We start from the raw sequence: 13555 nt of genomic DNA, 5'->3' as shown, positions 1-13555 counted from the left end.
GGAGTAAGTGGCTTTATTCACAGCATCCAGCCAGGCTAGGAGGAGCCACCCAAAGCTCTTGATCTGGTGTAACCTGGGAGGGAGGTTTTAGGATGGATGTTATTTTGGTTGTCCAAAGTCCTGCTTAGAAAGTGGTTGAGGGATCTTTCTTCCCCCTGCTTAGTGTCTGACCACCCCCAATCCCTTTCTGCCTCTGATGTAAAACACCGATGGTGCAACACGCCTTGTCTTCTCGGGCCAAGACACAGACATGGCATCACACAGGCAGGTCCTGATTGTTCTCTGCTCTCTTGCCTAGGGCTCCCCAGGAAAAATTGGAGCCAAAGGTGACATCGTAAGTAATTGATCTTCTGACTACTCTGGGAAGCTGATTCTGTTAGGGTTGGGGACTGTAGGCTGGAGAGATACTGGACACTGTGTTTCCTGGGTGGGGAGCTCATTTCTAATGATCTTCTGAGCAATGCACGGCTCAGTGGCTTGGATCCCGTGTCACCATCATTGTATGTTAAATCCCAGGTGGCTGTTAAAACCCTGGAAGTGTGGCTCTTAGCAGTGTATCATGCTAGGCTTCCCGGAGCCATTAATACAGCACATGCAAACTCAGCAGCAAAGCCAAGAGCCGAGCCAGTTTGTAGGATGCACTTGGCATTGCTGAGCACCGAGCAGAAATTAACACCATTCCCACCGATTGTATCCCGGCATGCACCGAGTCGCATGTAAAATCCTCTCTGTGAGTTATTTTAAAGTCTTGGTCAGGAAAAGGAAAGGTCACAGAGTAGGACTGGCCACACTGGCACTGGGCCATCAACTTCTGGTGTTCTTCTCCCAGCAGTGACTGGTACCAGATGCTTCAGAAGATGCATCTGGCCAATTATTCAGTGTTGCACATGGGGGTGGACATTTTCCTTCCTGACCACTGTGGTGCTTGTCTTTCTCACTACTGTCTGAGGTGTTACCTAGCACGACATGACTAATCCTTGGGATAGACTCATGGAATCATCCCCCTTTCTTTATAATCTTCATGCAGGACTGGACTTTTAAACACTGGCCTCTGGTTTGTCGCTCATTTTATGGGCACAGCAAATTATTGAATATAATGAAGGTCTTTTAGATCTCCAGCGACTTGATTGTATCCACACATCGGGCAGTTGCCCAGTTCAGTAACCTAGAGCATCTGCAAATGATTGGAAAGGCAAAATTGCAGGCCTCATGCCAGAAGCTTGGTTAAGCTGAAAAGATGGCCCTGGATGCATGACTGAAATTGTTCTCCCCATGGTGGGAGGTAGAGAGGGAGGAATTGCATTGGCTGACTCGGTTTTCCTTCCCTCTAGGGAGACCCTGGCGTGGAAGGCCTTCCCGGGGAGAAGGGGGAGAAGGTAAGGTACCCTCTGGACAAGGCTTCCTCCTGGCCCGTGGAGGATATATGTGTGTGTGTGTGTGTGTGTGTGATGCCATCATGCTGCTCCAACATTACTGAGCCACGCCACAGCACACATTTCTACATCAGAGTGCAGCATCCTGATGTTCCATTGGCCCCATTGGTTGCTTTCAGGCATGGCAGCATTTCTGGAGGCTCCCTCTTGAAATCCAGAGGATCCATCAATAATCAGGGCAGATGCTGACCCTGTTGCTGCTCTGGTACTAGTCAATATTCTCATTAACGACTGGGATACTGGAGTGGAGAGTGTGCTTAGAAACTCCGTGGACGGCAGCAAGCTGGGAGGGGTTGCTAGCACTTTGGAAGACAGGAATAGCATTTGAAAGGACCTTGACAAAGTGGAGAATTGGTCTGAAATCAACAAGATGAAATTCAATGAAGACAAGTGCAAAGTACTTCACTTAGGAAGGAAATATCAAATGCACAACTGCAAAATGGAGACTAGCTGGCTAGGTGACAGTACTGCTGAAAATGATCTGGGGGCTATAGAAGATCACAAATTGAATATGGGCCAAGAGTGTGATGCTGTTGTGGAAAAAGCAAATATCATTCTGGGGTGTATTAACAGGAGTGTCACAGGAGGCAATTGTCCCACTGCACTTGGCACTGGTGAGGCCTCCGCTGGAGTCCCGTGTCCAGTTTTGGGTGCCCAGCTTTAGGAAAGATGTGGACACATTGGAGAGTCCAGAAGAGGGCAACAAAGGTGCTAAAATGTTTAGGAGACCTGACCTATGAGGAAAGGTTTAAAAAACTGGGCATGTTGAGTCTTGTGAAAAAAAGACGGAGGGGGGACCTGCTAACTGTTGTAGAGAGGATGGTGATCAGCCGTTCTCCCTGTCCACTGGAGATAGGACAAGAAGCAATGGGCTGAATCTGCAGCAAGGGAAATTTGTTAGATACGAGGAAAAACTTCCCAATTCTCAGGGTAGCTAAGCTCTGGGACAGGCTTCCAAGGGAGGTTGTGGAATCCCCGTCATTGGAGGTTTTTGAGAACAGCTTAGGCAAACACCTGTCCGGGAAGGTCCAGGTTCATCTGGTCCTGCCTCAGTGCAGGGGGCTGGACTTGATGACTTCTCGACGTTCTTTTCAGCCCAATACTCTCATGGCTCTGTGATCTCCCAGGGGAGGGTGCTGAGCAGTAACACAAGGGCTCATGGCTGTGTCTACCAATCACATTCCCTTTCTCCTCTATTCCTAGGGGGAGTCAGGCGAGCCAGGACCAAAGGGTCAGGTGAGTAACTGTGAATTTAGGAATTAACAACTCGCCGCCCCTCTGCTCTCAGCTTTCCCTCCAGAAAGCCCTTTGTGACTCATTCGATCACTGGATGGAGTCTGTGGTGGGTGCTGGGGGTCAGGCAGGAACTCTTCTCTCACTGTAATTGTTCTAAGATATTCAGAAAACTGGACCATTATGAGGAACCAGGATAGATTCAGCATGGCATGATCCTGTTCCATGGGTCAAGCTTCTTAGTGGTCTGTGGATGATCCCAGTCCAGGGCCATCCCACATCACCAGCCTATGCAACTGAAAGAGCCATGTGCAGTTGATGTCCAGGTCCCACTGCAGAGATGTCTTCATTGCATAAAGCACCATTGCCACCACTAAACCTCCTTGCTGGAAGCTTCAGCAGAGAGGCAAGGGATTCTCTGCAGCTTGAGGTCTTCAAACCACAATTTGAAGACTTCAATAACTCGGACATAGGTTAGGGGTTTGTTATAGAAGTGGATGGGTAGGGTTCTGTGGCCTGCTTTGTGCAGGAGGTCAGACTAGATGATCATATTGGTCCCTTCTGACCTATGAGTCTATGAGTCTATGAATGGGGCGATGGAGTTTGAGCTCCAGGTTGGGTCCCTTTGGGTCAGGGTTGAGAAACATGCTCTTCTTGGGAGCTGTAGATTCACAGGGACAGGAGAAGAATAAGCCTAGACACCTGATTTCATGAAACCAGCTGTTTTAAAGAATATAAGGCCCGATCCTCAGCTGCTGTGAATGGGTGTAACTCTGTGGAACTCAATGAAGCTTCAGAGATTGACACCAGCTGAGGATTGGACCCAAGTCCTGTGTGTTTTGCTCTCTGGTGGGAGCGTGAATATGTTTCCTCTAGCGAGAGAGAGACCTCAGCCACCACATTCAGAACAGGATCCAAATGCCCCCAAAGGTCAGATCCAGGCTTTTGGCCCAGCCCATTGTACATCCAGCTATCAAATTTGGATTCCCCCAAAGTGCTGACGTTTAGGATCGGCTCCATCTGAGGACAGTTGGTCTGGATACTAAAGATTATCCTGTTGCTGATCCTCTCTCTCTGTGTGTATTGCAGCAAGGTGTCCACGGTGAGCCTGGCTTTACTGGCCCCACTGGAGATGCAGGGTCACCTGGTGTGAGAGGTTACCCAGGACCCTCAGGGCCTCGAGGGCTCAATGGAGAGCGCGGTGTGCCAGGAATGCCCGGGCAGCAGGGCGTGCCGGTGAGTAGCTCCCTGCCCCATACCCTGGCTGGGACCCCTGCATGTCCCAGGGTGAAATGTGCCTTAAATCCATAGGGACATCACTGAGATTAACCCTCTGGTCTCCTGGTGGGGATGGGGTTGAAGAGGTTGGTGGTGGTAAGTGGGGAGATGAAATGAAACCAGCCAGAGCTTTGTCTCATCATTTAGCTCTACAAATGTCAGGGGATCTGGGCCTGACCCCGCTCCACTGACATTAATAGCCAGAGCTTCACGGACATCAGTGGAGCAGGAGCAGCTTCTGTTTGGCCCCAGGTACAGGCTGGAGAGTCCTAAGCAGTAGGAGCCAGGCAGGTAAGTATCTTTAATAGGATTTGGGCAACAGTGCCCTCTTCTGGCCAATACTGAGCACTTCAGAGATAGGCCCAGCTGGCTGAATCCTTGGGTTACTGCGGAGAGATCATGTCTCTTGAGCCAATGCTTCAAATGCGGGTTTTATGTGGAAGGGGTGACTGCAGGAGGGCTGGGGAGTTGTGATTCCATCTGAAAATGTGAGCTGGTGCCAAAGGTTTAGCTGCTGCTTGACTTGAGGAGCCCTCTTTCCATCGGCAGAGGGTTAAAACTTGCTGCTGGTAATAATAATTGCAGCCGTTATGGATAGTATAGGCCCCTTTGGATGGAGGATTGAAGGTGCTTTCTGGTGCACAGGCCTAGTCAACAGGGTTAAATAAGGGCTGCGTTTCCTCCTCCCTGCCACGTGCACATGTTCAGAGCACCTTCGAAATGGCTGTTTTTTGTTGCTCTGGGTGTTTGACCCTTGACATCTGTGCACTACCTAAGTCCTCAACATAGGGCTGAAGTGCATCTTAAGTGATGCCTCAGCCTTGTGCTGGCTCCTCTGCACGGGGTGAATTTTGCCCTAAATTCACAGATTTAGGGGAGAAAAAATTAGCAACAACAAATCCTCAGCCTGCAGGTCGGACAGAGCTGGCGGATCCGGGTCTTGCCCCTTAGCTTAGGGCTTCTCCGCCTTTTCCATGTCATGTCCCACATTTCCACTGCCGGACCTTCATCCCATTCAGCAGCATGAGATGGCTAGGGTGGTCATGATCCCCAACACCTGCTTGTGACCCCCAGGTAGAGACCTCCCCCTCCCTAGCTAGCAGCAGGTCGTTCAAAGGGCAGTGATAGTGGCCAGGTTTCCACTGGGCAATGCTCCCCACCAATAGGTGTGTTTGGTTCTATCTGTAGCCAGCACGTGGCATATTAGCGTGTAGGACACATGGCTGGTTTGCCAGCTACTGCATCTCCGGGCATGCCATTACAGCACTCCACCCAGACCCTGAGCACACACAAGTTCCCTACAGCTGAACCTATGGGGAACAAAGAGTGGAGGTCAGGGATGGCCTGGGAAGTCCGTGTAGGCCCCAGATGGAGAAGCCCTGCGTTAGAATACGATAGCCCTGTTAGGTGAGATGATCCGTCCAGTGGCTGCTGGATTTCCAGGCTCCGAAATGGTAGCAGACCCTCTTGATTGCATTAGTGGGGGCAGCCTAGCCAATGGGGCGCTCCGTGCAGTGCAACTGGACTCATATCACCAGGTAGGGTGGGGTTGGCCCTGCAGCGAGCAGCTGCGAAAGAGCGTTAGTCTCTGTTTAGCAGGCGGCCGAATCTCTGAGCATCTCTCCTCTCTCCTGCTCTCAGGGCCGGGATGCCGGGGACCAGCATATTGTTGACGTGGTCTTGAAGATGCTGCAAGGTGAGTAGACGCATGGGCCCCACCCCCTCTCACCCTGTGGTGAGGAACCCCAGCTGAGCCCCCCACCACAATGCTCCCTGCATCTGCCTTACAGAGCAGCTGGCAGAGCTGGCAGTGAGTGCCAAGAGAGCAGCACTGGGAGAAGCAGGCATGATGGGGCCGCCCGGCCCCCCAGGGCCCCCTGGATCACCTGGTGAACAAGGCCCGCATGGACATGCTGGACCGCGTGGCATCCCAGGCATTGTAGGAGCCCCGGGGCAGATCGGCAATACTGGACCCAAAGGTGAGTGAGACACTGGCACTACTGCCTTGAGACGGGGAATCATTGGGGATCAGAGGGAAGGGGCTGCCCGCTTCATGCGCCCTACTCTCCTGATTAGAAACTGCCGTTGCAAATCAAACATTGACAACAGTTGGCCATTCCCAAATTGATTTTTTTTTTTGCTAAAACACTTTTCATTCCATCCCCCTTCCTCGGTTGTAATTTGTTTATATAATCCCCAATGGGCATTTTTGATTGGTCAGCTTAGTCACATGATGGGATTTTCAAAACCATTTTTTACCCTAGACGACCCCTGTATATTCTACCGGCTGGACCCTGGATCTTATTTTGGTGTCTCTGTATAGACTCAGGCTCCCTTGGGACAAACACACACACTCCTGGGCTGAATTCTCTTCCTTCTCCTCTTCCTTCTTGGCAACGCATTATCACTGAGTTCTCTTCTGGCCCTGCACAACATCTGCCTGCCAGGGTACCCTCCAGCGTAAAAGCCATCACTTTTACGCTGCAGTCACAACAAATCTCCCCCTTTTTTTCACGCAGGGAAACGAGGGGAGAAAGGCGAGCGTGGTGAAGTCGGGCGTGGACATCAGGGTATGCCGGGACCACCAGGTATCCCAGGTAGGCTCGTTGCTGAAATCTGACACCCCTATTCTGATGTTTGGGAGCAGAAGGTTAAGAGTACAGAGGCTACTCTCTTGTGGCATAAACCCATTCTCAGTTCTGATCGGTGACATCCCCAGCTGTTCTGGTCCTGGACTCCCCTCATGCCTCTCTGCCAATGCCCCTCCATCCTTATTCACATTACTGACCTCCCTGTTATCCCAGTTCTGGGCTCCCAACAGCTCTGCCAGTGTACCATAGTTCCCTTTACTATTCCCATCCTCAGTCCCCCTCACACAACTTTATGGATGAACCCCGGTCCTGACCAGCCCAGTGACACAGCCAGTAACGGCCTGTCCTCCTAGCTCAGCAGACTGAGCCCTGCCCTGAGCAACAAGACAGTGATATAGGAACCCGTGAGGCCTCCAATGGGAAGATGCCAAGATTCTTGGTTGCTTAAAACTTCACTTGATGTTTATGGCTAACGATCCCCTGACAAGTGAGAGAGTCTCAGGACCTGACTTCCTCTCTGCAGGAAGTTCATTGATTTCAGTGGCAGTTAATTGTACCCTGCCTGGGAAGAACTGGGCAATTTCCACAAGTGCAGCCCAACCCAAAGACCAGTGAAAATCTTTCCATTGACTTCAGTGGGCTCTTGAGTCAGATGAGAGGGACCTGTCCTGGAATATCCATCACCGGACACTGAGTGTTTCCTCTCATTCTAGGTCTCCCTGGCATTCCTGGACATGCCATCAATGGCAAAGATGGAGAGCGAGGGTCCCCTGGAGTCCCTGGAGAAGAAGGCCGACCTGGTTTACCTGGGCCTGCTGGTCTTCCTGGATTCTGCGAGCTGGCAACCTGCTTAGGAGCCTCTGCATTCACCTCAGGGCGCCTGACTGAACCAGGCACTATCAAGGGACCTTCGTATTGAGTGACCTGTGCCAGCATCCTTGGGGAAAATTAAAACGGGAACTTTTATAGACCAAGCCAGCAATGCACCATCAAGACATGGCCAGGCCGAGGCTGGGAACCAAAGAAATGGGGAACTCCAAACACATGAAAACAAGATAGATGATACGCCTTAATGCTTGGGTATCAAAACCATCCACGCTCTTGTGGTACGAAGATGGCACTTGGCCAACCTGAGAAAACCCAAACAAAGGGAATAAAAGGCACCAATGGGGATTTAGTTATATATATAATACAAATGCTCAGAGACCTTGGATTGTGGCAGGGGAAAGATCCAGAGGAACAAAAAGAGTGGGGGTGAAGGGGTAGTTTACTCCAATATTTTGTACTTAGTGTTAGGGTCCATTAATTACCTCCTTCTGATTTTCCCCACTTTCCACACCCTTCTAAAGTAAATAAATTGCCTTTTATTAATATTCTCTTATTCTTTGATGCTCTATTCGGAGGGGAGGAGGGTTTATTGTTGTGTGTGCCCTTTTTGGTGCTATTTTTAAGAGACAAAATAATTGTGGTTTAATATTTAAATAATCACCAGATCAATGTTGGGCGTGCCCTGAGCTGTAAATCTTTGTAAAATAGGATTGTTTTTATAAATAAGAATGAATAAAAAAGACCAACTTTTTAAAAACAAATGGACAATAAAATCAAGATGGAATGTTAGTGAACTTAATCAATGCGTTGATCTCTTTGAACAAAATAGGGGTTTGTTGGTTTGGTTTTTAAACAAAACACAATTGCTGTTATTTTATTATTATTTTTGGTGGGTGCCTACAGGGTCAAATACCTTCCCTGTTGAAATTATTCCAGCCTCTTGATTAACTTCATCAACAAGAGTTATTTATTTTGTGTGTGTTTGGGAGAAAGTGTGGCTCTTCTTGGGGTTGGATAGCCCTGTCAGCAGCTCACCAAAGGAAAGTGTGTGTGTGTGTGTGTGTATGTGAGAGAGAGAGAGAGAGTGTGAGAGATAGTGTATGTGAGAATTTGCATTTCAGGAGCTGTCCAAGGTGCTGACCCAAAGAGTCTCAAATTCCAAGCGGCAGTACTGTTTACATTTGATACCCTGTGTGTTAGACTGTAATAAACTTGCTCAGCTGTCCACAAAATAAAGGTAATTGGTGGAATTATTTTTGTTGGATTTTAGATGGGGAGAAGTTCTTTTTTTGTTTGTTTCTAGTCCTAATTTTTCCCATTATTAAGTTGATTCTTATGCTGGTGACAGACTCCTGGAGACTAAAGCCCTCCCTTCATCCAGAGCAACTACAGAGTCTTGATATCAGCCGGGCATGCTCTGTTCACACTGCTCCACCACTGTCCCTCAGCTGCAGGGATCATCTCTAAGAGAGAAAGGGCCGTGCAATCTCCATGACCCATTCAATCACTGATCTTGCTCCCTTAAAAAGGTAATGAAGGCTCAGGGCCCAGACCTGCCAAGGTATTTAAGCACCTAACTCCCATTGAAATCAATGGTCACTTCCTTCTTACCCTGTCTAGGAGTTTATCTGGCCCCCATTTGCATGTCTTCAACATCAATGGATTTAATCCCACAACCCCGCTGGGAGGTCAGGAAGCACTGTTAGCTCAAATGGACAGATAGGGGACCAGGGCACTGAGAGATTAAGTGATTTGCCCAAGGTCACACACAGATCCTGTAGCGAAGCCAAGGCTCAACCAGACCAGCCATCCCTTCAGCACTTGACAATGATGGCTCTCAACTAAAAGAAAAACAAGTTATGTCTGGCACATGGAGCAGTCTAACCAATGCTGGCCTGAGCAGCTGTACATTCTCCCTCTCAAAGCCTGTGTCATCCATTATTTAACCCTCTAGAGGCCTGGGAGGTGCGGCTGGTACATATGATGCTACACTCATTGCAGTCCGGGAGTGTTTTATACACACCATGTGTATGCATGTCTATCTGGCTCCCCACTTTCATTAGTCACAAACCCAAAACACAGAGTGTGAATCCAGACTTTTCCCAAAGTCGGGGGGTATCTGCATGTGTCCCTGGTTCCCATCAGCTGTTCTATCTATGGCAGAAGCATCGACCAGGCCCCTTCAAAGCATCAGACTGCCAATGACTGACAGGCAGATGCAGGCAAGTGAGCCTGTCGCGGGAATATTGTAGGTGACAGATGGCAAAATTGTGCACAGGGAGAGCCAATGTTGGCAGCACACCCGCCGCAGAACAACATAGCTCATCACATTCTGCAATCTGCCTCCTCGCACCCGGGGCATCCTGGTGTTAAAACGACCTCAGCTTTAGGGCCTGAATGGGCTCCTGGGAGGGACATCAGCACTTCTCTCACAGCCACCAGGGGGCAGTGCTGGCCTTCTGTAGCTGTCTCTGCCTTGGCCCAATGCAGGGGAGAAGGGTGGGGGGGCTTTAATTGCTTCATTGCTCAGCCTGGAGTGGAAGCATTAGGGTGATCAGATAGCAAGTGTGAAAAATCAGGACAGGAGGTGAGGGGTAATAGGAGCCTATACAAGAAAAAAAACCCAAAATCAGGACTGTCACTATAAAATCAGGACATCTGGTCACTCTAGGAAGCATGAAGCAAGGAGAACAGGGTGTAGAGAGGGGAGATCAGCAGGCTGCTGAGGTGACATGGAGCTCTTCCTCTGTAGGTTCCCTGGTCGAATTCCAGCACAGGCCAATGGTAATGGAAAGTCTCTTGCTATGTGACAGCTGCTCAGTGCGAGGAGATTGTCAGGTCTCAGTCCAGTCCCCGGTGGATGGGTGCCCATGTCACACAAAACGCCCACTAGACCTGCTTTCCTTTCCCCTTCCCCCACCCATGCTGCAGCAATCTGAGCAGAGGCCAGGGCCTGAGTGAGCCGAGATCCCGAGTTCCCCTCTCGCCCCATGCAGGAGGTGGGCAGGGAGGAGGTATGCTGATGGGACAGTGAACTATAGCACAGCTGTAGACTGGACTCTACAGAGACTCAACCTGCACCAGTCATTGGTTAAAAAAATATGAGCAAGAAGAAATTGCCTCTGGGGCTGTGCATGGGAGGCCAGTGCTAGTGTCAGGAATCGACAAAGGCTATAATTTCATTCTCTGTCTCCAGCTAAGTGATTAGCTACACACACAGGCAGAGCTATTACCTAGCAGGAATAGAGGGGACACCACAGATAGCCAGGGTGACAGCCAGTTCCCCAAGGCAAACCTGGGGATTATCATTGAGTAGATCTAGATCTAGGCTCCTGCTTAGGGAACTGCACTGGGAGACAGAGAGAAAGACAGGAACAGGCATAATATCTCTGAGGCAGGAGAAGGCTCATGCCACCTATCAGATGCCTGTTCTGTAGGGGTGCTCAGGGCTCCCCAACAGCTGAAGCCTTAGGGGCAGGGTGGAGTTATGGCTCTGCCCCCAGCCCAACCCAGACACGCTCCCCTTCTGTTGTTGCAGCACCCGATAGCTGCCTCAGCCCTGCAAAGGGGCCAAACTAAGGCCCTGTTCCATTCAAGCCCTGTGAGACGTAAGTGATGCCTGGGTCTTGGTTGGGGCGTGACACCCCTCAGGGAATGAAGCCTTTGAGGGTGAGCTCTAAAGCTGAAAGCTCTCTTGAGAGCGACTGGGTGACTTAGTTGATGAAACGCTAGACTGGGTATTAGGAGACCTGTGTTCTAGTTTACGCTTGGCCACTGAGTTACAGTATGCTCTTGGGTAAGTGCTTGCAGGTATGTGCACCCACTTACAAGATAAAGACCTTCTGGTGTTGCTATCCAACAAAATTATTCCTGTAGCTTGTGTGGCTGTTTTCTGCAAGGGGAGTGCCTGGGTTCAAATCCTGCAAGTGGCTGATAGTGGGATTTGCAACAGAGTCTGGTGGACCTTTTAATAGCAGGCCCCACCACCAAACCTTTAACTTGGCTGGCCCAAGTGAATTCTGGGAGATGTAGTCCCCAGGGGGAAATGATGTGAATGGTAGACCCATGTCATGTGATCACAGGAGCATGTGACTGACAGGTGATATAAATAGCTTCCTGGGACTCAGAAGGAGGGAGGACTCTCTGGAGTAGCTGCTGTTGGAAGAGCAGAGTGAGGTAAGACTTAGAGTATGGGCTCTGCAGTGAATGAGCTGGGGCAAGGTGAAAGAAAAGCTTCCCAGGGAGAGGCCTTTGATATCTGGGACAAAAGGTCTGGGGTAGCACAGGGGTGTGTAGTGTTGTTGATTCCAAGCATTCAAAAATCCTGAGCTTGAAAAGAAAGAGTTATTGTGGGCTTGTTTTATTTAGTTTCTGAGCCTTTAGGCTGTATTCAAGTCATGTTTTCAAGCTTCCTGCTGCATCCAGGAGGGCTAGGAATTTACCTTTTCTTTAAAAGAGAGCAGGAAATCAGGTAATCCCCTGACTCCAGGAGCCTGGGCTTTGAGAAGAACACCAAATATCATGACTCAGTGTGGGCGTGAGGCCTGCAGTTGGCCACTTATATTCTTTAGGGGCCACAGGACTGGGGCTTAGGGCTGGGAGGAAATCTTTAAAACACTTTTATAAAAAAAACTCTTAGTAAAATTCTTTGGAGGAAAAAAATAAGTTTCCTTTATGACCAGATCCAATCCCAGCAGGGGTTGGAAGAACCCCCCTCTATCCCCTGTACTGATTGGGCTACAGTCCTGGGGAAGGAATGACAGCATGAGAATCCTGTACCAACTGTCTTAAGGAGTTGCTCTGCCTCGGGCAGGGTGATGGGACTATCCTAGGTTGTGCCTGGAGTGCTGGAAGGTAAGGACTCTCTAGTTTGGTTAGAGGGCCAATCTCCTCTACTAAGAGAGACATTTTAAGCATCTCCTAACCTTACCTCACAGGCAGATAGGAGGCAGCAGAGCTGGAGAGAGAAGAACCAGTTGCAGGGTTGCCAGAGAAGCACAGTTAGTGAGCACTGATTTCATATGAAGAGTTAGGGGGTAAAGAGTTCCCTACAAGTTGGCCAGCTGGGATTTTGCCTTGAACTCTCAGTTGCAGAGAGACCTCTTTATACCGCAGTGGCAGCATAAAGGGGCATTAAAATAACTTCTTCCCACTCTAAGGCCCTTTTGTACCCCCAGAGTGGGGCAAAGGGGCATTGGCATGAGAGATCTGAGACTAGGGTGACCAGAAAGCAAGTGTGAAAAATTGGGGCGAGGGGGTAATAGGAACCTGTATAAGAGGAAAATCCCAAAATCAGGACCGTCACTATAAAATTGGGACATCTGGTCACCCTAGCTGAGACCCTCATTTCTTAGTGTCTAACACCTGCTTCTCTTCGTACGGAGCAGCTGGACTGAACAGGGTAGAATTGCTGTAGGAAAGCCGCTGGGTACTGTTCACCAATCTGGAGTTCAGCTGAGCCCGCTTTCGTTGAGGAGAGCTGGAAAACTCTTGGCAATCTTAAAGAGACCCACTGCTCCAACCAGACCTGCTGCTGTCTGTTGCTATTTACATGGTCCAACGGAAGCTCTGCAATGGAAGGTTTGGGGCTGCAAGGAAACTAAAAATTAATATTTTTTTATTAGTAAAGTGTGGTTAACTTGTCAAGGTTACAAATCCAGAGAAGCTGTGGAGGTCACGCTTAAAGATGCATGGTCCCCTTTGAAACCATTCTGATCCATGAGCTGCCCAGGAGCTTAGACCCCCCTGCCACAGAGCATGTCTAATGAAATTCTCCTTCCCAAATCCGGTGCTTCCCCTAGAAGTCATTATGTAACATGTGAGTCACACAGAGCAGGGATGTCAGACTGTTATGGAGAGAAAGGACAAATTGCATGTTTAATTATGGGCTGGGGTATAAACTCAGAGCAGCTACTTCCCTCTCCCCATGGCAGAATGCACACAGGAGGCTTGCAAAGAGACTCAGGTGTGTGGGGATGAGTATAGAAGGGGGGTGTCTGGCCTCTATGTAGTGAATAAATGCTCACTCTCCTCCCACCTCCTGCTCATCGGTGTTGAGTGATGAATCAAGGCTCATGAAGTGCTCTGAGATCCTCAGATGCAGGTTGCTGGAGAGAATGCTAAGAGTTACTAATAAGCTCAGCTGATGGATGGGAACAGGAAGGAAGAGGATGTGGGAGTGAATAATCAAAA

The 13555-nt window shown here is 49.5% G+C and overlaps 1 protein-coding gene across 1 annotated transcript in view; it reads left to right on the top strand.

The window, feature by feature from the left end:
• COL9A2 (collagen type IX alpha 2 chain) overlaps positions 1–8162 on the top strand; it is a 48275-nt gene extending 40113 nt beyond the window's left edge. Inside the window, exons 26-33 of the mRNA XM_032802704.2 lie at positions 299–334; positions 1332–1376; positions 2637–2669; positions 3756–3902; positions 5586–5640; positions 5735–5923; positions 6464–6541; positions 7249–8162. Coding sequence (XP_032658595.1) covers positions 299–334; positions 1332–1376; positions 2637–2669; positions 3756–3902; positions 5586–5640; positions 5735–5923; positions 6464–6541; positions 7249–7454 — 789 coding nt within the window. The 3' untranslated portion in view covers positions 7455–8162. The remainder of the gene's footprint in view (positions 1–298; positions 335–1331; positions 1377–2636; positions 2670–3755; positions 3903–5585; positions 5641–5734; positions 5924–6463; positions 6542–7248) is intronic.
• Positions 8163–13555: the final 5393 nt, after the last annotated feature.

This window comes from Chelonoidis abingdonii, chromosome 25 (assembly GCF_003597395.2).
Source record: "Chelonoidis abingdonii isolate Lonesome George chromosome 25, CheloAbing_2.0, whole genome shotgun sequence".
In the NCBI taxonomy this organism is placed as follows: Eukaryota; Metazoa; Chordata; order Testudines; family Testudinidae; genus Chelonoidis; species Chelonoidis abingdonii.
The sequence above is the reverse complement of the archived record's forward strand: the minus strand, read 5'-3'. Positions and strand labels throughout refer to the sequence as shown.